Genomic DNA, 22,791 nt, shown 5'->3' with positions numbered 1-22,791 from the left:
TGGACTAATAGAGGGTGCTCATATTAAGGAGTACTAGATTTGTCACAAACAGAAGAGACATTCAACACAATTTCTCATCCTAGTAAATTCCAGTTTGATGCCCTGTGACAAAGACCAGTGCTCCTTCTGTCAAGCCATCTCCTCTCTGTTTTCCAAATGCCAGTGGTGTATTTTAAATTACCTGATCTGATTCAGAATGCACTTAAAAATCTAAAGCTGGGTTCCTAAGATAGAAGAATTAAGGCTGGTAGAGAATAACAAGAGCTACTTTCAAAAATTGAGCTACTTATAATAAAACCATTTTCATTTTGAGACTGCTTATTAATATTGATACAACTTGCAAACGTATTTACAGCATCCAGAATACAGTGCCCAAGCTATTTTTTCCTGTTACCAAAAGCACATTTTACAAAACTTGCAGATTTTTCTTTGTATGCTTGAGAAATTGTAATGAGACTGAATTTGTTTAGGTTCAAATACACTACGAGAATTTGCAACTTGCAATTTTTTGCTGATATGTGAAAATTAAGAATTGAAATTAGTTCTAAACAGAACTTCTTGAATATTTCTCTTAAAATTGAATGTATCAAGGGCACAGTATGAACACAGAGGACAATTTTATCCTTAAGATTTATTACTGATGTGAATAAATGAATCTTTTACAGAATTCTGATCTTGATTGTCTCTGCAGCTAAAAAAAGGGGTTGTTTCCCTCCCTCCGTTCTATGTAAAGGACAGGAAAAATACCCTGTTGACTATTTTGCTGTCACATCTTGAATAGAATGACACAGACTTACTCATGGCATGAGACTACACAAATTACATCTGAAAGAAAAAAATTAAATTACAAGTTGAAGGGTTACTGCATAATCAGTGGGCATGAGTGCGATCTAATGTCATTGTGCTTAGAAATGGCTTCATCCAGATCCAGCTGTCTGTTGTTGACCTTCACCTCCATGCAGCCATTATAAAAAACGGTTACTAAGGTAGAACCCAGAGGAACATCTGCACAGAAACACATTCAATTTATTAGGCCAACGTATGCAAATTCTTACATGTTTTTCAGATTAGCAAAACCATGGGGAATGCTCCATTCCCCACCCGTTAGCCACAGGAGAATAAAAAGCAATCTGGCTGGAAACACTCGAGCTCATCTCTGCTCTTCCTCTGAGACAATGGCAGCAAATCTGAGACAGGTCAGTACAAATCGCAGTGTGTATTAGAAGTGTATTCCCACCCAGAAACCTACACACAATTTTTTGTTCATAGTAGCATTTCCTGTATTAGCAACAAATCAACAGTTTGTCTTCTGGAACACAAGGTTCTTGTCTTGACCTATAAGCAGATGTTTATGATTTGAAAGGTCACAGAAAGAACCATCTTACTTTTGTCAGAGAGCTACTCTGAATTTGAATCTGCAGGTTCTCAGATAGGGGGACTTCTGGGATCTTCACTTATTTTGCTGCTTGTTTACTGCTTCTTGGAAGTGAATTCTCTGTAAAAGACTCACTTTGTCTGTTGCTCGTTTAGGTATTATTTGGGTTATGGCAACATCAGATCACTGATATCCTTCCAGGAAGCAGTGAATCACAAAATCACAAGCAGGCATTGTTCTGAGGTCTCAGGCTACAACTGGTTTCTTTTAAGGTAGACATAAGATGATCCAAGGACCTTCAGAAACTACAATGAGGATGCCTAGAAGATGATCTCAAGAGTATTATCTTCTTTTTTTTCAAATGTTAATCATCCTGTACCTCCTAGAAGACAAACTTGATTGTTTGGGAACAAGAAATGTTGTTTCCCTGTGATTTCATTTTGCTGCAATCTGCGGTACTGCACAAACCATTTGGTAGAATTGTGTCTTTCTGCTCTTTTTACTCCAGTGATGGTAACACTGCTGCCACACAACCAGTAAGTCTCATACTGCCTGCACTAGCAGTGTGAATTAACAAAGAGGCATACTTCCAACACTGATACTAGTTTGAAGACATGTGTGTCAAAAATGAAGACTTCAGGCATTTAAGGAAGATCAGATTTTTATTATGCGGCTTTTAACCACATAGTGTGCTGTAGCTCAGCGTGAGGATCCTTACCTACCTTTTTATACTGCTCAGTAATCCCACAGACATTTCAGGAGTGAGTTAAGAGTGAGCAAATGAACTGATGTAGTCAAACTGGCTGTACACAAAGACCACAAGTAGTTTTCCTATATTACATATTCAGTCTTCAGTAACAGACTGTTGTGGAATAGGTTCATTTGGACAATGTGGGTTTTTTTGTTGTGTTTTTGAGACCTCTAAATAGAAAATGTTCATGCATAGAGAGAGTGTTTTGTTAAACTGCATGCTGAGATACCTTTCAAAACAAAGAGATTAGACTTCAGAAGTGGCACATAACTAATATTTGCTTCTTATCTATTTGAGATGCATAACTGAAGTCAAGACTCTTAAGAGTCCAATTATTCTGTAGGTGGCAATGTACTAGAAAGAATCATTTAAATATCTGGAAGATGAAGAGGTCTAAGAAATGACTGGAATGGTAGTTACTGTGGCTCAATTAACTTACTGACTTGTCTTTACCAAGTAAGTACTGACTTCATCTCTCTTTTATAAGTGAGCAGGAATTACAGAACACTGATACTCACCTAATTGAGGTCTGTGACAGTACTGAACCATTTATTTTTCCCATTCTACACATTCAATTTCAATTGAACTTACCTGGTTATCTTGTTCCCAAAATAAAGAATATCCATTAAAAAAAAAGGCATGAGAAACTGTCATATTTGGTGCCTCTATCTTGCTATATTCCTTGACTACAAGCTTACAAAGACTTGTAAAGACCAAGTTGGTTCCAACATACAGGTCTGGATACTAAGGCAGCCACCACTTCAAAGACTTTAGTACCTTAAGTGCTGCCTTGAATACCTTCCTTCTTTTTTGACAAGCAAGTCTAGAGTGGGGAACAGTGATTCCAGTTTCCCCTGTGCACTGCCTAGGAAGAAATACCTAAAGGAATCATCTCCAAAGGATACGCAGTTCCTCCCCTTTTACTTCAGTGTACCTTTGTCTCCTGCAGAAGAAACACTATAAATAAAGACTAGCTGTATCTGGGGCAATGATATGACATTGCAGCCTGGATGCAAAATGGATGTCAATGCAAGACTGTTGGTAAAACTCTCAGAATTTCCACAGGAATTGTGACTTATTCTCCTTGAAATAGCAGAGAATACAGAAAATCCCTGCCAGTAGCCCTATGAATTTTCAAGTTTGAGGACCTTAGGCTTTGAAAATGCCTTATGTGTGGCAATGCTATTCTTCCTCATGACTCACCCTGAAGTTGAACTATTTTATAGATAAATATGTGCACACTTCCAGCTTGTAAATGTCTTATGACTGGGGATGAACTTGCAGCTTGCTTTATATAAAATATTTGCTATTTCAACACATTTTCTGTCTCAGAAATATTGCCACACATCTACTGCCCAGACTCTAACTACTGAAATTACGTTCCTGACTTTTAACTCACTGCTGGCAATTTGCTCACAAATGCCTGGGTTCCTCACATGCTTGATGTAGTTTCTAAATTGTGCCAGCTGGCGACACTGCAGAAATACATAACGCTCGGTCCCCCTCAGCTTTACAATGAAGACGTTTCCCAAATTCAGACCTCTCCAGAAAGATTCATGTTTTTTAATGGGCCACATAATGCTACTGTTGAAAAGCCGAATCCACTGTATGAAACAAGAAGCTCTTGGGAAAGAACCTGCATCGGTTTTCTTTCTTGGGTAAAGCTGAATATAATCAGGTTTCCACAAACAAATCGCATTAATGAAAAGAAATAAAGCTCACCTGGCAGGCCGCCCAAATAGGTAACAACATTTGCCATCATTGCTTGATGCAAGAAAGACAGCTGCTCTGGACTGCTTCTGTCTGTGTGTGAATCAACAGACAGTTCAAGCTGTTGTTTTGTTACTCGAAGTCCAATGAGAACTTTTCTAGGTGTACATAATTTCTTTGATTCCAGATGTGCAACGGTGATGTTTCCAATGGTCACAATGATTTTCTGAAATGAAGAATGGTAGGTCACAATAGATGCCACATATAAATTTAACACACAATTATACTTAGTTCTGATGCATTTTATATTTGGAAGTAGAAGAAAAGGAGATGTTGAAGCCACGTTTCTAAAACTTGGTACCTGAAGCTGGAAAAGTTACCAAAGTTGATGCATAATCATAACCTTTGGTGATGAATGCCATTTATTTATACTAATTGAATTTGTAAGTGAGAATGTTCACTGTAATACATCTCTGACTATGGTTCTGGGGTGAAATTCTATTTCTCTTACAACCAAAAAGAGTACTCCTCCCGTTTCAAAGGTAACCCAGCATTCACTATGTGTTCATAATTTAGACAAAAGCATGGATCAGCCCTAGTGTTTAATCATGTTCTACCTTGGAATGCCTGATGTAAACAGGTGTAAACAGAAACTTAAGGACAAAAAGACCTTTCTATAAACTGAACTAACATGATGCCATTACTATAATATTCTGCTTCTGTCATATTCCTCTTTGTGCTTTGTGCATTTGTAAGGAAAAGTTAAAGATGATCTGACAAAATGGACAGTAGTTGACATAACAAGGTTTAGTGCTCAGTCATTGCTGTAGCAATTGTGACTAGTGATGTATTTTCTGCATGCCACTGTATAATCTCAGAGCTTTGCAAAATGTTTTTTCAGCCTACCAGCTCCTGGCAAGTAAGCTGTTACAGTTTTAAAGACTACTGTCTTAGTTCTAAATCGTAAATGAAATTTCTGAGAGGATTCAGAAGTATGTCCCAACAGGGGGCTGAACAGAACTGAGGTTCAGTTTTCTTTCCTCTTTTTGCTTGGCCTGCTTTTCCCGTTGTTCCACTTCCATCCAGCCTCCCCTGCTCTGCACCAACCATTTGTTTAGGCAGTTGTTAAGACTGGGAGCAGGGAAGAGATAATATTGTCTTAGCTGGCGACAGCCCCCTGGACTTCTGTCCAGAGGGGTCTGCATTTTTACAGAGGGGTTCATGGGCTTTGTTCTGGGGAGTCAGCTGGGTTATTCTCTACTTGTATATGTGTACGAGTATGTCTATTATCTTGTATATTCAGCCTACTTTGTAAATAATGATTTCATTTTACTTCCAAAGTTCTGAATAGGGTGGTAATTTACCTTTGGGGGGGTAAATCCCAAACTCTAAGTGGTGTAAACCCACCAGTAAGGGTGAGCAGCTCTTTTAGTTTGATTTTTCCCAAGTGGAGTAGTAAATTAAGCAAGACAAAAACAAGAGCTGTGGTTTGTATGTATATCAGCTGCTATCACAATTGTAAGATCACCTGTGAGTCAGAGGAGTTAGAGTCCACTATGGACAAAGCAAGTGGCACTGTTTCATTAGAAACCAAGGCAAACATAACACCAGTGTCAGTGGATGGGCGAATAGTCAGAGTCACATTTATTAGCCAATCTTCATCACTGTCAAGATTGTCTGTTGCAAAAAGAATAATTTAAATTAATAAATCCATCTGCTAATGAAGAATTAATAAGTTGTTAAAAATTAGTATTTAATATGCTCCCAGATGTGGGAAAAAAAAAGTACTAGTCTCCAAAAACTTAAGTGAACTTTGGAACTTTTAGAAAGAACTACAAGTCTAAAAAAGCCCAACTGAACAAAGGTAAGAACACCCACAAACAAAAAAACCTCAAACCTGGCAAAGATATAGCCAAAGAACAGCAATCAATCCCCCCCTGAGAGAACAAAAAAAGAATAAAAAGGAAACATAATCCTGCTTTTTCCCTAATCTGTGCTTATTGGACTGTTTTTGTTTCATCTCCTCCATTCTAAGGAGGAACAGGTACCACATCCATTTAGCAATCAGTTCAAAATGGTACCCAAAAATCCAATTTACTCACAAATGACTGCCACTGAGTAGAAGATCTGTCGTTCCCATACAGTTTTACATTCCAAAGCAGTTCCACTGTTACAGTGGGAATCTGCAGGTGCATAAAGCAAATATGCAAATAGTGCAAATATAACTTCATATGATGCATTCATAGTGAAGCTAATATAAAAATATTTTTTAAAGGTATTTGTCATCTTTTGCATCTTCCCACTTAAATCTAGTAGTTTCCTGAGGATGCAGAAATCCTAAAATATCAGGTGAAGCTGTATTCCTGCACAAACGAAAATAGCAGGGAAAATTGAGTTTGAAAGCTCATAGAAAGGCAGTGCTAGGTGTGAGCAGCCTCTCAGATTTGGTGGAGGGATGAGGGAGAACGTAAAGGAGAGGGGGACTGAAGTCATGGCAATAGACACAAACACAAAGGTGAGGAGAAGTCACGGCATCATGTTACAGGGGAATGAATGAGAGAAAGCTGATGAAACGGAAATTTGGATAGGAGGTCAGGCAACAAAATTCTTGTTACAGCTTTAAAGACTAGTGTCCTACTTCTAAATTGTAAATAACATTTTTTGAGAGGATTCAATAGTACATCCCAAAAAGTGGCTGAACAGAACATAAGCAATAAATTTATGTCATTTCATTGGATTGTTATTTTTCTATATAATCCGATGTTCTCGTTCTCTTGCTTGCTCGTTTCTTCCCTCTGTCTGTCCCTCTGGCTTTGTCTGCTTCTCTGCCTTGAGAATTGTTGATGCTGTTAAGAAGGCTGACTGGGAGCAGGGAAGAGATAATATTCTGTTAGCTGGCATTTTGTACAAGGGGGCCCCATGACTTTTTGTCCAGGAGGATTAGCTGGGCTGCTGCCTAGTTACATATGTATATATGTATTTGTGTATGTTTATTGCCTTTTATATGTAGCAAACTTTGCAAATAACAATTACATTTTACTTCCAAAATTCTGAGTAGTGTGGTAATTTACCTTTAGGGGGTAAATCCCAAGTTCTAAGTGCTGTAAACCCACCACAGTTCTGGATTCAGGAGGGAGTAAGAGATGCACCTAAAACCTCTAGATAAGATGTTTGTTTAGAAGCAGAATTACACACACAATTATCAGTGATCCCTTTCTCCACACCCAATCTTCTTTTTCTGTCAGTAACATAGAATCATAGAATGGTTTGGGTTGGAAGGGACCTACAAAGGTTATCTAGTCCAACTTCGCTGGACTGAGCAGGGACATCCTCCACTAGATCATGATTACCTTTCCCACTGATGAACAGGGATTAGATCTGTGGACACTCAATGTGTCCCTCCTTTGCAGATAAGGAATACATTTCCTAAAACACTTTGGAAACGAAATTAAATTCTCATTCAAGGAAATTTCTAACAGAAGCAATGGGATTCATTGTTGGATGCAGCAGCATGCAGCTTAATTTCTGTACGTCTCTAACAATTCATCAGTTACATCACCAGCTCAACAAACACAGGAAGAGAGAGAAAAATACTTACTGTAGTTTATCTGAAACGCTGCCATTCCAGTGCCAGGGTAGAAAGATCCTCTCCCCACTGATACTAAACAGTGCTTGCTTTGTTTTTCTTGAATTACTTCTTTTACACCTGAATGTCCCTGATTCATCAGGTTCCAAGCACGAATGCATCCATCTAGCCGAGGGTTAATCTGCAGAAGAATTGCCACACTAGGTGTTTGCACTCAAGGCTGCTTTCAAATCACTAATAATCAGCATCACATGACATATCAACTAATTTATGGGTAGCAAGCAAAAGACTTATCACTGCTGCTGGGATGGCATGCAGTTAGTATCTTAGCCATCTGAAGGTATTTCTGATTTAATAACATTTCCTGGTTTGTTGTCAATGATCTGTACAAAATAGATTGTTTCAATTTTTAAAGCTCATGCTGTCCTTCTGTTTAGGTCACAACAGCTTTTCTGTAGCTGAAAGACAGTGACCAATAGAACTGTTCCTTGTCCAAGGTTTCATCTTTTACCAAAGTAAGAAGGAATTTCAGGCATGACTTTCTGATGGATAAAGAGATGTTACTGTATTGCTTCCTGCTTTCCCCACTCTCCATTATTAAGCAAAAAAAAATTTTTAAGGTGCAACTTCCGCTTTAAAGTTACTTTCTGCCTCTCTGCTTAGACTGCCAATTTTCGTTTCAGGGCTTTTGGACTGCAAATCAGACAGTCTCAACTACTTGACTGTACCTGCACTCAGCATAAGACAGAGTCACTGAGGATGAAAAACTGAAAGAATCATGGCCCTTGTCTATCCTAAACTATCATAAAATCTAGTGAAAAGGAAAGCTCATTGTGCTGCCTGCAAAGGGAATTCTGCATCTATTCAGTTTAGCAAGAAACATGAATCACACTGAAATGCTCTCGCAGTAAGAGTGCTAGTTATTTAGGGAACCCTAAAGCTACACGATGAAACACACTACAGAATCCTGACAGCTTAGGCCATCAGTGCTGTGTACTACAACTACAAAGCTTCATACATGCTTATTTTCAAAACCGTGGTTTAATAACCTCTTATTTAGTTACCTGCTTAACAAGATTATTGCCCGCTTTGCGAGGAAATCCTGCAATGTACACTTTAGTTTCCAAGAAACCTTGTGATTGCTTGAAAAGAGTTCCTGGGCTGTTAATACTCATCACAGCTTCTTTAGCTATTTTTACACTGATGCTGTGTTCTAGTTCTTCAACTGATATCTAGAATGAAATGCAACTAATTACATATATACACACACAAACACAGAGTATTTTAAATAACTAATGGCATATACCTACCTGAAGCATAAGTAATCTTTCTCTACATAGATAACTTGCAATATAGTTTTAATGTAATCGTAACAACTGTCTGTATCCATGAACATCCATGGGAGGATGATCTTCTACTCCACCCCTATCCCACCCCTGGGAAAGCCCATGCAACTTATGCACTATAGTTTCCAAGAAGCTGATTTCTACAGTTGCTGTTATTTCAAATCCACATTTCACAGTCATACCACTGCAAACTGATACAGAGGACTGAACCTTCAGATGAGACACAGACAGAATAGGTTCAGTGCTTGCTCGTGCTGTTATTAGGTATTGTCTTTTTTAATGACTACAAAGAATAATTCTTCTGCTGCCAATTAGTGATGATTACCTCGTTTTTTGGTCACAAACAAGTGCCACAGTTTCCCAGATGTAAGGTATTCTTATGCATTTCTTGGTTGATTTTTACATCTGGGATTTAAGGATATCATTTTAAGCCTTTTTAGTAGTTGCTTAGTTTCTCCCTACTTTACTTATCAAAACAGGATGTTCCCATAGTGGGTTAAAGGAAGAAAAGGAGAGAAGAAATTCCAGCTTACTATATGCCACAATCCATCGTTAACGGCTTTGCCTCCACTGGTGACTTTTGTTCCAAATTCATTCTTGAACTGAATTTCAATCTTCCCATCACGAAGAGCAAGCAAGATCCATGCTGTATTGTCAATGGATTCTGCATACAGTATAACTCCCTCTGCATCATATGTTCGGAAATCAAATTCTGCTGTAAATCTGAGTTGTGAATAAAGAATCTTAATTAAGAAGACAGGAAACATGAACTGCTGTAAAGTTTAGGATAACTCATTACTAAGGTACCAAAAAAAAGTGTTCAAAGATGTTAACCTTTTGGTAACTGTATCTGAGCAGTTGTGACATTTGCACACAATTACTGAAAAGCAGAATTTAATGTAAGATTTGTTCATCTGAATACCATGAAAAATTCTGAGATTGACACCCTGAGTTGGGATTTGAAATAGCTTTGTTTTAGTTCCCAAACATGCAATGAGCTTTACATGTGAAGGACACCAGTAACAGCTGCTTGAGAGATGGAATATTCCCACTTCATTTCATGGAGATGTGACGTGGATTGTCCTTGCAACATTTACAACCTATCAATTTGCTTTAGTTACCTGCCTTTTAGAAGTCATCCTTTAACTCAAGGGTTTGCTGTTTGGATCTTGGCAGTAGGCTGAATGTGTGTATATAGCAAAATTATGGATTATATTATAGCACCTGTACAGTGGAAGAAACACTATTCAAGTGTAGCAAAAACCAGTCTTTGTCTCCCAGAAGTTTTGAACATGACAGAACAGATTAAGGATGAAAGGAGAAAACAAAACTTTTGGAATTTAGGATTTGCTGAAGACAACAAAAGAAACAAGTAAGGGAGTTGTAGTTAAGAACTCAGGTTGATTTCGCTCTTGTTCTTTGTCCACTAGATGCCGTTGTCTCTCATAAGACTCACAGAAAAGTCATTCTGTCTGAACTGAAGCAGCAGAAACACCCAAACAAAAGCCATTCCCATCTATAACTGTAGCTGTAAGTTGTACAGTAATCATTTTTCTGTAACAGCTGAATTTATGTTGAGAGTTCTAAATGCCACCAATTCTAAATCTATATCAACACCACCCACTTTCCCCAGCCCCTGCTCTTTAATCAGAGGAAGAGAAAGCAAATTTTTTGTTCTTTTGTCTACAAACCAATGGGACTTACTGCCTATTAAACTTACTGCGCTCAATCCTCTTCCTTTTTTTTGTCATTCAAGTCTGGATTTCTTTGAACTTTGTCACCCAGCCCATACATCTCTTCCTACAACAGCACTGCAATGGTTGGAAGACTCCAGCCCTGTTAATCATAGATATAGTCACATCTGAGTGCCACTGGTGCAATCCTTGCCCTAGCCATGTGCTGTTTCCTGACTGGGACACAGCTGCCACTGCTTCCTACCCACTTCTGAGGTATCTGGAAGAAACTTGCTGACTTTTCAGTTTTGCCACGTAAGAGAGCTGCTGTTTGTGTTAATGAGGTGGCTCAAGGACACACTACCACCTGCAAGAGATGCTGTAAACTCACCCCAAATATATTACTTTTGTCTGTCCACTTTCAAATGACTCCAACTTCTTCTTAGTGCTAGTACAGGTAAGAACTTGAGTTAATTAATTCTCCACATTAAGGTATCTTAACTAGCTGGGAGATGGTGAAATAATTAAGGCATGCAATACATGCTTGCTAAATCCTCAGAAACTGAGTGTAGACAAATACCCATCATTTTAATGCACACTTTTACTAACAGAAAATGCTTACCTGGTGACGTTTGGCAATTTAAACTTTAAGTACAGAACAGGAATTCCTGTAAATTGCTCCGCCAGGTAAAGCAGTTCGTAATTTTTTTCAAGGTTCAGTGGAATGCATGCAGTAACAGACTGAAAACAGCAGAGAACAGAACATGCTCTTAATCCATTGCAATAGCTCAAGAAGTGCTGGTGGATGCTAGCATGTTCCTTTTTTTGTAAGCAAGAGCTTACCTCTTTTGTTTTTAAAAATTAAATTCCTACCTGAAAATGAAGAGGGGTTTGGTGTTGCTTGAAATGTGCACTACTTAAGCAGCTGGAGGACAATTTGTGTCAAAACGGTTCTAGTGGATTGCAACTGAATTTAAATATTTAGTAATCACATTAAGAATTCAAATCTTACAGCAGAGTACTTTCATCAGGGACCTGTGACACATGCCTACTATGGTCCTGCCAGAATACATTACTAAAACTGACTGGGATCTAAATCTGAAGATGTGTTGGAAGGGAATATGGCCAGGGCTGTGTTAATAACTTTTAACATCACCTTCTATTTTCTTTATCGATATTGATGTACAACTACTCAGAGCACTACTAGAAACATTTACCTGGACTACAAAAATAACAACTTACATGGGGATTAAGAAACAGATAAATAGAAAATGTTTGTATCTGGTTATTCCTTGAATGTACTTGTCCTGTCTCAGATCTGAAAACAATCACAGATCACAGAATGTTAGGGGCTGGAAGGGACCTTGAAAGATCATCTTGTCCAACCCCCCTGCCACAGTAGGATCACCTATAGCATATCACACTGGATCACATTCAAGTGTGCCCTGAATACCTCAAGAGTGTGAGACTCCACAACTCCCCTGGGCAGCCTATTCCAGTGTTCTGTCAGCCTCACAGTGAAGAAATTTTTCCTCACGTTTACATGGAACTTCCTATGCCTCAGCTTTCACTTACTGCCCCTTCTGCTGTCATTGGGCATTACCAAGAAGAGCCTGGCTCCAGCCTCTTGGCATTCACCCTTTACATACTTGTAACCATTAATGAGATCACCCCTTAGTCTCCTCCAAACTAAAGAGCCACAGCTCCCTCAGCCTTTCTTTATAAGGAAGACATTCCACTCCCTTAATCAGCCTTGTGGCTCTGTTCTGGACTCTCTCAAGCAGTTCTATGACCTTCTTGAACTGGAGGGCCCAGAACTGGACACAGGACTCCAGATGTGGCCTCATCAGGGCAGAGTAGAGGGTCACGAGAACCTCCCTCAGCTTTCCAACCACAGCCCTTCTAATACACTCCAGAATGGCACTGGCCCTCCTGGTCACAAGAGCACATTGCTGGGTCATGGTCAGCCTCCCATCCACTAGGATTCCCTGGTCCTTTTCCCCATGGCTGCTCTCCAGCAGGTCAGTCCCCAGCCTATACTGATAGCTGAGGTTGTTTTTTCCCAGTTGCAAGACTCTACACTTGCCCTTGTTGAATTTCATTAAGTTTTTCTCTGCCCTACTCTCAGCCTATGTCTCGCTGAATGACAGTGCACTCTGTGGTCTCATACAGGTCGTTGATGAATATACTGAATAGAACTGATCCCAGCACTGTCTCCCTGAGGGACTCCACTGGGCACAGGCCTGCAACTAGACTCCGTCCCACTGACCACAACTCTCTGGCTTCTTTCCTTCAACCAGTTCACAACGCACCTCACTACCTTATCATCCAGACCACACCACCTCAGTTTAGTTGCAAGGATGCTGTGGGAGAGTGTCAAATGCCTTACTGAAATCCAGATAAACCACATCCACTTTTCTACCATCATCAATCTACATGGTCATATCCTCATAAAAGGCTATCAGGTTGGTCAAACATGACTTCTCCTTGGTAAAACCATGTTGGCTGCTCCTAAAGACCTTCTTGTCCTTGACATGCCTAAGAACAGTGCTGAGGATAAGCTACTCCATTACCTTTCTGGGGATGGAGGTGAGGCTGACAGTTCTACAGTTATGTGGGTCTTCTTTCTTACCCTTTTTGAAGACTGGAGTGACATTTGCCTTTCTATAGTCCCTAGGCACTTCTCCTGACTTACTAAAGATGATGAAGAGTGGTCTGGCAATAACCTCTGCCAACTCCATCAGGATGTTCAGTTTACTTGACTGTTCCCTACCCCAATCTTTGTCTGCTCAGTTCACATAGACTAAGGAAACCTTCTCTTGTATCATGTCTTCATCTAAGGCTTCAGGGGTCTGGGGCTCATTGTCTCCCTGGTCTACAACTTGTGGACCATCAACATAAGATCCATGAGAAGAGGGCTGCCAGTGAAGACTGAGGCAAAAGTTGTTGAGAATCTCAGCTTTTTGTCCACTGATACAAGCTCCCCACTACTGCTCCTCAGAGCTGGTACACTTTTTGTTAATGTACCCTCAGAAGCCTTTCTTGTTTTCTTTTACATCCCTTGCCAAGTTCAGTTCTAGCCATGCCTTAGCTTTCTTAACCTCTTCCCTACAGAATCAGGCAATGTCCCCATACTCTTCCCAGGGTGCCTATCCCTTCCTCCATTCCCTACGTAGCCCCAGCTTGCCCTTTAGTTTGACTAGCAGGCCATGGCTCAGCCATGCTGGTCTCTTGCCTTCCTTGCCCGACTTCTTCTATGTGGGGGTTGATATCTGCTGTGATCTATAGAGAGCACCCTTGAAGACCTGACAGCTCTGTTCTGCTCCCTTGTCCTTGAAGGCTATTTCCCATGGGGTCCTGTTTACTAACTTCTTGAAGAGCTGGAATTTTGCTTTTCTAAAATTTAGAGGCCTATCTATGCACCTTGTAGGCTTCCTATCCCTTCGGACAGTGAACTGCAGTAGCACATGATCAGTGCAGACCACTTTGAGAGACTAAATCTTGTCTGTCCTGTACATGTAAATCAACAAAGATAAAATCATCTTTGCTCCCCTGAGACAACAGCTGCTCACAAGGTGTGGTGCAAGCACATCCTGGGTGGTTTGCCTGAACGCCCAGGGATGTACACTGGAGAAGTGAGAGGTGGAGGGGCAAGCAGCAGAATCTCACTGCTAGTGTGGGACCACTGCATGCACATTGACTCCTGGAATGTGCAACAAAGGCAAGATAATCTCTACACATCAGCTACCCTGGAAAGGGAGGATGGTGTAAAAGGCTTCTGAACTATGCAACACATTTGCCACCTGGCCTGACTAGCTCTGGATGTGTATGTGGTGTGTGGATAGGAAAAGGCGTAGGACTCCTCCTAGCTCTGGACCACTGCAAGTGCATGAGAATACAAAGAAAGATTCTCCAGAGGGCTACACTGGACACATACCTAAGACTGTGACTAAAAAAAGGCATAAAAAGACCTGAGTGATGTCTGCTATGACAAAACTCCACTGAAGACATCACTTGCTGGAAACATCCCTGGGCAACACAAGCTGAAAAGGGCTGGACTTTGGAAACTCTCTCTCCTCCTCTGGCTGATGGTAATATAATCCCTTTCCTGCTCTTCTCCTCTCTTCTTCCATTTTCCCCTCTCTGTCTCCCTTTCTCTTTCTCTGTTTCGTTCACTTTACCCTTTAATAAATAGTTTCACTTTTGATATTTGGCTTTGCTTGTGCCTTAATTCCACAACACAGCAACATGTAAGAACAAATCTCTCTCCTCTGGACTGAGACACCCAGGCTGCCTTTGACACTCTTGACGATTTTGCTTACATTTGTGACCAGCAAGTTCCATAATGCATCCCCTCGTGTAGGGCTGCTAATTTCTTGCCTTAAGAAGTTGTCATCTAGGCACTCCAGGAACCTCCTGGATTGCCTGCAGCCAGCCATACTAATTTTCCAACACGTGTCAGGGTGATTAAAATCCCCTAGAAGGATGAGAGCCTGTGAATGTGATGACTCCTTGAGCTAGAGTAAGAAGGCTTCATTAATAGTCATCCTATAGCAGACTCCTACCACAAGGCTCCCTTTGTTGTTCCAGTCCCTAATATTTACCCATAGGCTTTCAACCTACTCACAGCTATTTTTCAGCAACAACTCTCTGCATTCTATCCACTTCTTTACATAGAGGGCAACACTTCCACCCCTTCTTCCTCTCCTGACCCTTTAGCTTTCCTGTAGCAAGATACCTTCCAACTCCTCTTGTTTGCAGACCAAGCTGTGTGCACTGGTATAGAGGCACTTCATTTAGCCATGTCACCTTATTAGGGGGCACCTCACACTTCCCCCAAGGCGCTCCATGGGAGATACCCTCCTAACCCCTTGTTATCGCAGAGGCCCTTGGCTCAGCTCTGTAAGACCTTGCCTTTGCTGCAGTGTTCACAGCATGCTTCAGGGCAACAGGCTGAAGGCCCTTTCTATCCCCCCTGGTGATAGAAACCCTTTCTATCCTTCCAACTCTGGTGTGTCTTCCTGCCACTTGTCACAGACAATTTTGATACTATTATCACCATCTCCTTGGAATTCAACCTTGCAAGGGAGATCAAGGACAACAGAAAGGGCTTCTTCAAATACACTGCAGGAAAAACTAGCACTAGAGGCAATGTAGGCCCACCGCTGAATGAGGTAGGTGCCTTGGTGACAGAAGATACAAAGAAGGTGGAGTTGCTAAAGTCCTCAGGGGTCCTGGACCACTCAGGCCCCAGAGGAAGGCATGACAAAGGAGGAGTTTTTGTTGAAGTTGTCTGAATTCACTTTACATAACAAGTCTCAGCCTCCCTGGATCTTTCAAAGTACACAGAGAACCACTCACAAGAAAATCCTTCTCCAGAGTTTCAGACTTTCTGCTACTAAGAAGTGTAAATGTTCAAACTGACCAAGAGTAGCAAATCTTGGCTGCAAGACCTTCTTCAATTGGAAAGTGCCAAGTGCTTTTTTAAGCTATGTCAGATGAGAAGTGTGGAAAACAAACTCCTTTTTTCCAACCCAAATAGGCAAAGCACACAATAATTCTGGGAGAGTGAGTGAAAACTTCTGGGCAGCCTAAGGCCCTGTGTATGGACACCTGGAGTATTCTGGCTCTGAGTAAGATGAACAGAAATTATTTATTTCACAGGAGGAAGCCAGAACTTATACTGGAAGAAGCATGGAATAAAAATGACTGGCTAAGGCAAGTTTCTCTTGACAGGATGCCCGTAAATGAACATCAATGCACTGAATGGCATCCAAATCCATGCCAGGTCTGCTTTATAAGACAACACAGCTCAGAGCCCCCAACGCTTTCTTGGCAATTTTGTATCGGTTCTCCAACAGCTTCCTATTTTCCTTAATCTAACTTATCCTCCCATCAAGAAATATCCAACTTCGTGATTCTTCTCAAGCGAATTCCACAAAGTACAGTTTTACCTCGCAGCTCTTCATGTCCTTAGAGAGCTTGAACCCTTTCTTGCCATCACAATAGCAGCTGTAACTTCCTGGAGAATTTACGCAGAGTTGACCGCAAACATTTTCAGCACATTCATCAATATCTAGGAGAAATGGAGGCATACAGAATGATTTCCTCAGACCACTCATGGCACAGACAGAGAACTAACACAATAAACTGACAGAATAACAGACAAGATACGTTCTCTGGTGTAACATTAATCCAGTAGCTGACTACTGTTAAACTGAACTAATGCTAATGGATTTCCCCTATGTAAAATCTACAGTGCACAATTACTTGGTGAGCATACAAAACCTGGCAATCTGACCCAAGTCTTGAGTGCAGAACTGGGGAGAAGCTGGTCTGATTTGTGAGGCAGGAAGACACTGAGGTATAAGGTAGTTGAATTAGTGAAAGAGATTTCAATAAATCGCTAGCATTTATAGAAGAAATGCCATTATAGAATACATGTCAGATCTCTTCCTTTGCCTAGGAGATGTCATGAGAACTTAACAGTATTAAGAGCATATATGGCAAGTATTTGAGGAAAGAATGCAGCTTTATCCATATAAAACCAAAATAATCTTAGGGCAAAAGATACCTTTTAAAACAACATATAACAACCTCATAAATAACTACGTTTCAGACAGCATCTTTTTGTGGAGATAAATCCAATTCGAGCTGTGAACAAGGTAAAGCAACTACAGAAACTTTCTATTTAGTAGGCTCTATGTAGTAAATAATTTGTGAATGAAAAGGTGTGTAAGAGGCCAATGTAACTGCTGCATTTCTAAACCAGGAACAAAAAAGATGTCTCTCAGTCAGGAGAATATGAGAGTATCTTTAGGCATCAGATTAAAGAACCTGCAACACTTTTTTCTTCGTCGCTTGGAGGAAAAAAAAACAGCAGGGGGGGATGGACAGGGGAACCCACTCAAAAAACCCACAACGATCCAAACAATGCACATGCACATAAAAACCCCCCACACCACAAAACAAAAAACAACAACAACCTCAAAACCTTATTGAAGAAACTCTTGTTTTGTAATGGGTGTGCATAATCACTTTTCAAAATAGGATACTATTTTCAACAGCTTGTGGATGTTATTTTGATTTCTACCTCTGCTGCAGTAAATGATCACAGGAGTGCTGCTCCAAAATGATCGCTCACCTCTGTTCTGCCAAGCTGAGATCCGTCTCCTGCTGCATAGCAGGCCAAAGGAACACAGCAGTGAGGCTTTCCTCCCCATCTTTTTGGAAATACTCTCAATGCCATTCTGAGCTAGCTTAGCAAGTTTAAGAATGATTGCACTGTATTCTAGAAGTCTTTTAGCATCTTGGCCATTCTTCTGACAGGCACAGGATGCCATGAAGAAAATGGTAGCATATTCAAAGTTCTACAGAATTCAGCATGGCATTAGCACTCTACAGCCAGCTCCCCCACCTCCTTGCTTCCACTTCACCATATATTATCTGTCTCATGGAAGAAGGTGAGGGATGGGAAAAGAAATTAAATTCTTAATGAGAGCTCTCTGCATTACTATCATGGGACTTCTGTAACAGCCAGCTCAAACCAACTGCTCTGTTCCACTGGGTTTCACTGGGTTCTGAGGATACACTGGGTTCTAAACATACATGCTGTGACCAGCAAGCACTGCTAGATTGTTTTCCTGTTCTGGGCAAAGGCTTGATACATACTGGAAGATAGTTTGCAAAATATGAGGAAAGTTGATGATTATGCCTTTTTAGAGTGTTGCAGTACTAACTGGTCTTAGGTTCACAGCTGTAGAAAAAGTTATACAGGAGATGTTTCTGTTTCTCTCTGCTCCTTTAAGTGCTTTATTCATCCAAAATGTAAGCTAAATGCATAAGGAATTTTTATTATAGAGTTTCTTCAAGTCTATCTGACATTCTGCATATTTATTTTGTGTGGCATCCTCGTAACTTTAATGAGTTTTAAACATATAAATTAAGTTGTGACTGGGTCTGAAATTACCATGCCTTCAAAGGTGAACACTTGCTCAAGTATCAGAACTCTTAAATGAGTTCAAGAGGGAAGTGTTAAAGGCACACTGGATCAGGCTGTGCTTGTGTGTTGAAAGATGAATCGGCAGGGAAGGCTCCAGCCTGGCTAAGTAGGGACCTTAGACTGGACCTCAAGAACAAAAGGGGAGCCTCTGGCCTTTGGAAGAGGGGGCAGGGCTCTCGTGAGGGCTATAGAGGCAGAAAAACTATGTAAGGAGAAAATGAGGTGAGCCAAAGCACAGCTAGAGTTTAACCTAGCTACAGCTGTTAAAGATGATAAAAAATGTTTCTATAAATTCATTAGCAGCAAAAGGAGGACTCGAGAACATCTCCATCCCCTCTTGAATGCAGAGAGAAACCTAGTGACTAAGGGCAAGGAGGAGGCTGAGGTGCTCAAAGCCTACCTTGCCTCTGTCTTTAGCACTGGATCCAGCAGTACCCTGAGCACCCACCCTCGGGAAGGAGGAGTTAGGAAGGGGAATCAGATCGAGGACATCACAATAAATGAGGCAGTGGTCACTGATCTGCTATGTCACTTAGACATGCACAAGTCTGTGGGGCCAGACGGGCTGCTGAGGGAGTTGGCAGACTGCTCGCCAAACCACTTTCCATTATTTACCAGAAGTCCTGGCTAATGGGGAGGTGCCAATGGACTGGAGGGTAGCAGATGTAAGGATTATCTACAAGAAGAGCAGAAAGGATCAGACCTATCAGTCTGCTCTCAGTACCAGGGAAGGTCATGGGGCAGGGCATCTCAAACTCCACCATAGCTCATTTAGACAACCAGGTGTAGTGGAGGGCCCATAGGCCCAAATAGGTTTATTCACACCTTGCCTTGCCTAGACATGTTTTTCTGCCCAAACTAGAGGTAAATGGACAAAAGGGACACAATAGGCCTGGTGCCACAAAGTCTGGCCTGCCCAGGGGCCAAGTTGTCTAAGGCGGGTGTGTAAGTGGTTGCACAAGCCCATGCGCTTAGCATACGGCCCATCGGGTGCAAGGCCCACGCTCTTCCCATATCTAGGGGAATTAGACCTGTGAAACTTTCAGACAGCCTGTCTGAATCTCTGACACAACAACTGATTGAGCCATACTGTAATAAACAATATGAAGATTGATAAATATACCACTAGATGAGATGTTAGGGTGGTGGGGGTGGGTAAAAACCTACCTTCACAGTTCTTGGAAGTTGAATTATATGTGTAGCCTTCTGCACACTCACATTCATATTTTCCTAGGGTGTTTTTACAGATGGCTGCCCCACAGATATTTGGATGTAGTACACATTCATTTATATCTAGAAATACAAACAAGTTATTAAACACAACTCATTCTTTTCCACACGATTTTTTTCCTAACTCTATCCAAAACTGCAAACTGTGTGGAGGCTTGCAACTGTCATGGTAGACCTAGCACAAGCTTTCATAGCAGACTAAAGCTAAAGCCATAAAAACTTCTAGAGGTCTCCAAAAGGTACTTTTTCAGGTCCTCAGTGAAAAAAAAATTTCTTCCTTCCTCCTCATGTCATTCTCTTGTGTTTTGTGGCAACAGGAAAGGGTACCTACGTCCAAGAAGGCAGAGAGAGAAACAGTAAGTAGATTTCCTATAAACTAAACCAAGCTGCATAATAAAATCCTATCTTGGAAGAAGGCATCCACAAAGACAAGATACAATCATATCAGGGTTTCTTACATTCTACAATCAATAAATGTCACAATCGTATTTTAATAGACTATGCTGACAGGTATTCAACTCCCTCAGTCTCTCCATTCCTCAAAACATTTTTGTGTCTGTCTTCTGTGTTGTTTCCAATTTTTCAGTGTAATTTTTAAAATGAAGATGGGATGTCTGGATGCAGCATATCATCTTGTAGACAAAGACATAGTTGGTCTCTGGTAGTATTTCAAGTTCCACTTGTATGTGCAGGAATCATTCTGGTTTTGTAGTAGGTTGTGGAAATGGTGTGGAATGAGGGAATGGATTCTGCCACTGGCTTGACAGGACTCTCAAAACATTTTTTAAGTCAAAGATGTCCTCAATTCAGCCTTCTTCTCTACAGTTACTGTAGGTACTCAAAAATACCCGGGTCTGTAAGTTTGTAGTTGGATGTAACCATAGAATGGTAGAGGTTGGAAGTGACCTCTGGAGATCAAGTCCAACAACCCTGCCAAAACAGGATCACCTACGGCAGGCCACACAGAAGTATGTCCAGATGGGTTTTGAAAGCCTCCACAGGAGACTCCACAACCTGTGTGGACAGCCCATTCCAGTGCTCTGCCATTCTCACAGAAAAGAAGTTGTTGAGGTGGAACTTCCTGTGTTCCATTTCATGTCCACTGCCCCTTGGGCTATGACAGGACACCACTAAAAAGAGACTGGTCCCTTCTGGTTGACACACACTCTTCAGATGCTGATGAACAGTAATAACCAACTTTTCCCCTATCTTTCCGAGAACTCGAGATTCCAATCAATTTATCTGCTTGCCCTTCTTGAGAAATCAGAAATTTTCTGTTCTTCTAGAACTTCTTTAGAAATTATTCACAAAAATATGCAGACTAAAGGAAGTGACAGCATGAGATGGCACTCAAGTCCAATCTCTTCATTTATTTGATATTTTCCAACAACGTTGTCAGAGCTCAGCAACACGACATTAAAAATAGAATATGGCTGTATTTTTTCTAACTATGCACTAGGAGTTTCTATCTGGAATGGAATGATGCACATAGGTCATGGCTGATAATGAGACACAAGCACATACAGAAAAAAACTACACTGGGTGAATAACAGACAAATCTTTCCCTCAGTTAAGAGCACCTCCAGATTCATTAATGGTTTCTTCTCCAATGAACTTCAAAATCCAAAAAGAGCAGCATCACTAATTAGGAGTGATTCAACCTAAACTGGTGTTTACTAAACAAGATTTCCACAGTAGCAGTATTAGCTAGGCAATCAACTCTAGATTCTTGTTTCAGCAAGCTTTAAAGAGCTTTAGTAATGAAGCAGAATCTAATCAATAACCTTCCTTTTTTTTTCCCTGGTTTCAACAGTAAGTTCCCTGATGTGGTTCACCATATGGTCACCCAAATGTTTGCAGTGGTGTAGGGCTGCAGGTGGAATGAGTAGCCAAGTAGGACTGTGTTTTTCAGAGGTTTCTGACTTAGAGCATTTATGGAACTACTGGATTAAATTCTTCCCTCTCTGTAGCCACTAGGCAATGTATTTTCATGTAATGACGTTCTCCTGAAGTCTCACTTCCTACCTCCACAGTCCCGTTTATTTGAATGCATGAAATAACCATCTTCACACAAGCAACGGTAGCTTCCAGGTAAATTAGAACAGCGTTGGCTACAACCTCCATTTAAGTCTTCACATTCATTTATATCTAGAAGGAAAACAAAAATGTCTGCTGGGAAGGCACTGACCAACTGTGTAGAGGTTGGTATACTTGAAGATCTGATACTACTCAATAATAGGAGAACTATAACTGTGTTTCTGAGAATTAAGATTGTAATGAGATTAAAGATTGTACCTTCTTCACATTTCTCTCCTTGCCATCCTGGTTTACAGATACATGTGTATTTGGCCTGTCCATCTATGCAATCCTTATACCCATCTTTATGGCATGGCAGAGGGCTACATTGGTTTGAAATTTCTGTGGGATGGAAAACATTGAAAAATACTTGTTATTTAGGGTTATTTTTCTTCAAGGATCAGCTTAATCTTCCTTCTTCTCTGCCCACAGGTATCATCAATGAAAAAGGAAAGGGCTCGATACATAATAACAAGTACCCATGCAATCATCTGGCTATTAATTCTGTCACTAAGAATCTGCAAGTGACTCAGAAAACACAAAGCCAGCAGCCATTTTTCTCTGTTAGACAGAAAACAGCTAGAAAACAAATGATTCACTGAGCCATGTTAATCCCTGCAAGTTGTGACCAAACACAGACTTGATATTATTTTTATCACTTTTTAAGGACATATTTCATTTTTTAAAGAGCAGTGCTCTGCCCCACCATATTTACACAAATTTCATTAGAAATATCAAAATTTCAAGAACACCAAGAATTGAAGACTATGGAGTTCAGTTTCTCTGGTCAAGGAGCGTCACATTTAGAAAGCAACTAACGCCTCAGCCTACCTTGGCTGTCCAGGTCCAGTGGGTAGACTAGAAAAATCAGTGCCTAATACAATCACATAAATTAACTTCAGTGACAAACAAGTTTGTTTCATAAGGAGTGACTGAAGGCAATTTGTACGTGCTAGCAAGATCCCAGAAAGCAAGGCTTAAATGCATAGAGCGGGGCAGAGTACATATGGCTTTTCTTTTCTCTAAGCAAAATACATAAAGT

The 22,791-nt window shown here is 40.7% G+C and overlaps 1 protein-coding gene and 1 long non-coding RNA gene across 4 annotated transcripts in view; one reads left to right on the top strand and one right to left on the bottom strand.

The window, feature by feature from the left end:
* Positions 1–600: 600 nt before the first annotated feature.
* The window catches only part of PROS1 (protein S), a 35,534-nt gene continuing 13,343 nt past the window's right edge, over positions 601–22,791 (bottom strand). For all 3 annotated transcript variants that reach the window (XM_064167259.1, XM_064167258.1, XM_064167260.1), the window contains 11 exons: positions 21,969–22,091; positions 21,699–21,821; positions 19,611–19,736; positions 16,396–16,517; positions 11,064–11,182; positions 9,302–9,491; positions 8,487–8,654; positions 7,435–7,603; positions 5,365–5,513; positions 3,849–4,062; positions 601–1,005 (listed from right to left, as the gene is read on the bottom strand). In XM_064167259.1, the coding sequence (XP_064023329.1) occupies positions 860–1,005; positions 3,849–4,062; positions 5,365–5,513; positions 7,435–7,603; positions 8,487–8,654; positions 9,302–9,491; positions 11,064–11,182; positions 16,396–16,517; positions 19,611–19,736; positions 21,699–21,821; positions 21,969–22,091 (1,649 nt within the window). In that variant the 3' untranslated portion in view covers positions 601–859. The remainder of the gene's footprint in view (positions 1,006–3,848; positions 4,063–5,364; positions 5,514–7,434; positions 7,604–8,486; positions 8,655–9,301; positions 9,492–11,063; positions 11,183–16,395; positions 16,518–19,610; positions 19,737–21,698; positions 21,822–21,968; positions 22,092–22,791) is intronic.
* LOC135188066 (uncharacterized) lies at positions 7,726–8,232 on the top strand. Its single transcript, XR_010307553.1, has 3 exons — positions 7,726–7,762; positions 7,860–7,937; positions 8,106–8,232. It is a non-coding gene; the product is annotated as an uncharacterized LOC135188066 (long non-coding RNA).

The sequence above is a fragment of the Pogoniulus pusillus genome, chromosome 28 (assembly GCF_015220805.1).
Source record: "Pogoniulus pusillus isolate bPogPus1 chromosome 28, bPogPus1.pri, whole genome shotgun sequence".
NCBI lineage: Eukaryota > Metazoa > Chordata > Aves > Piciformes > Lybiidae > Pogoniulus > Pogoniulus pusillus.
The sequence above is the reverse complement of the archived record's forward strand: the minus strand, read 5'-3'. Positions and strand labels throughout refer to the sequence as shown.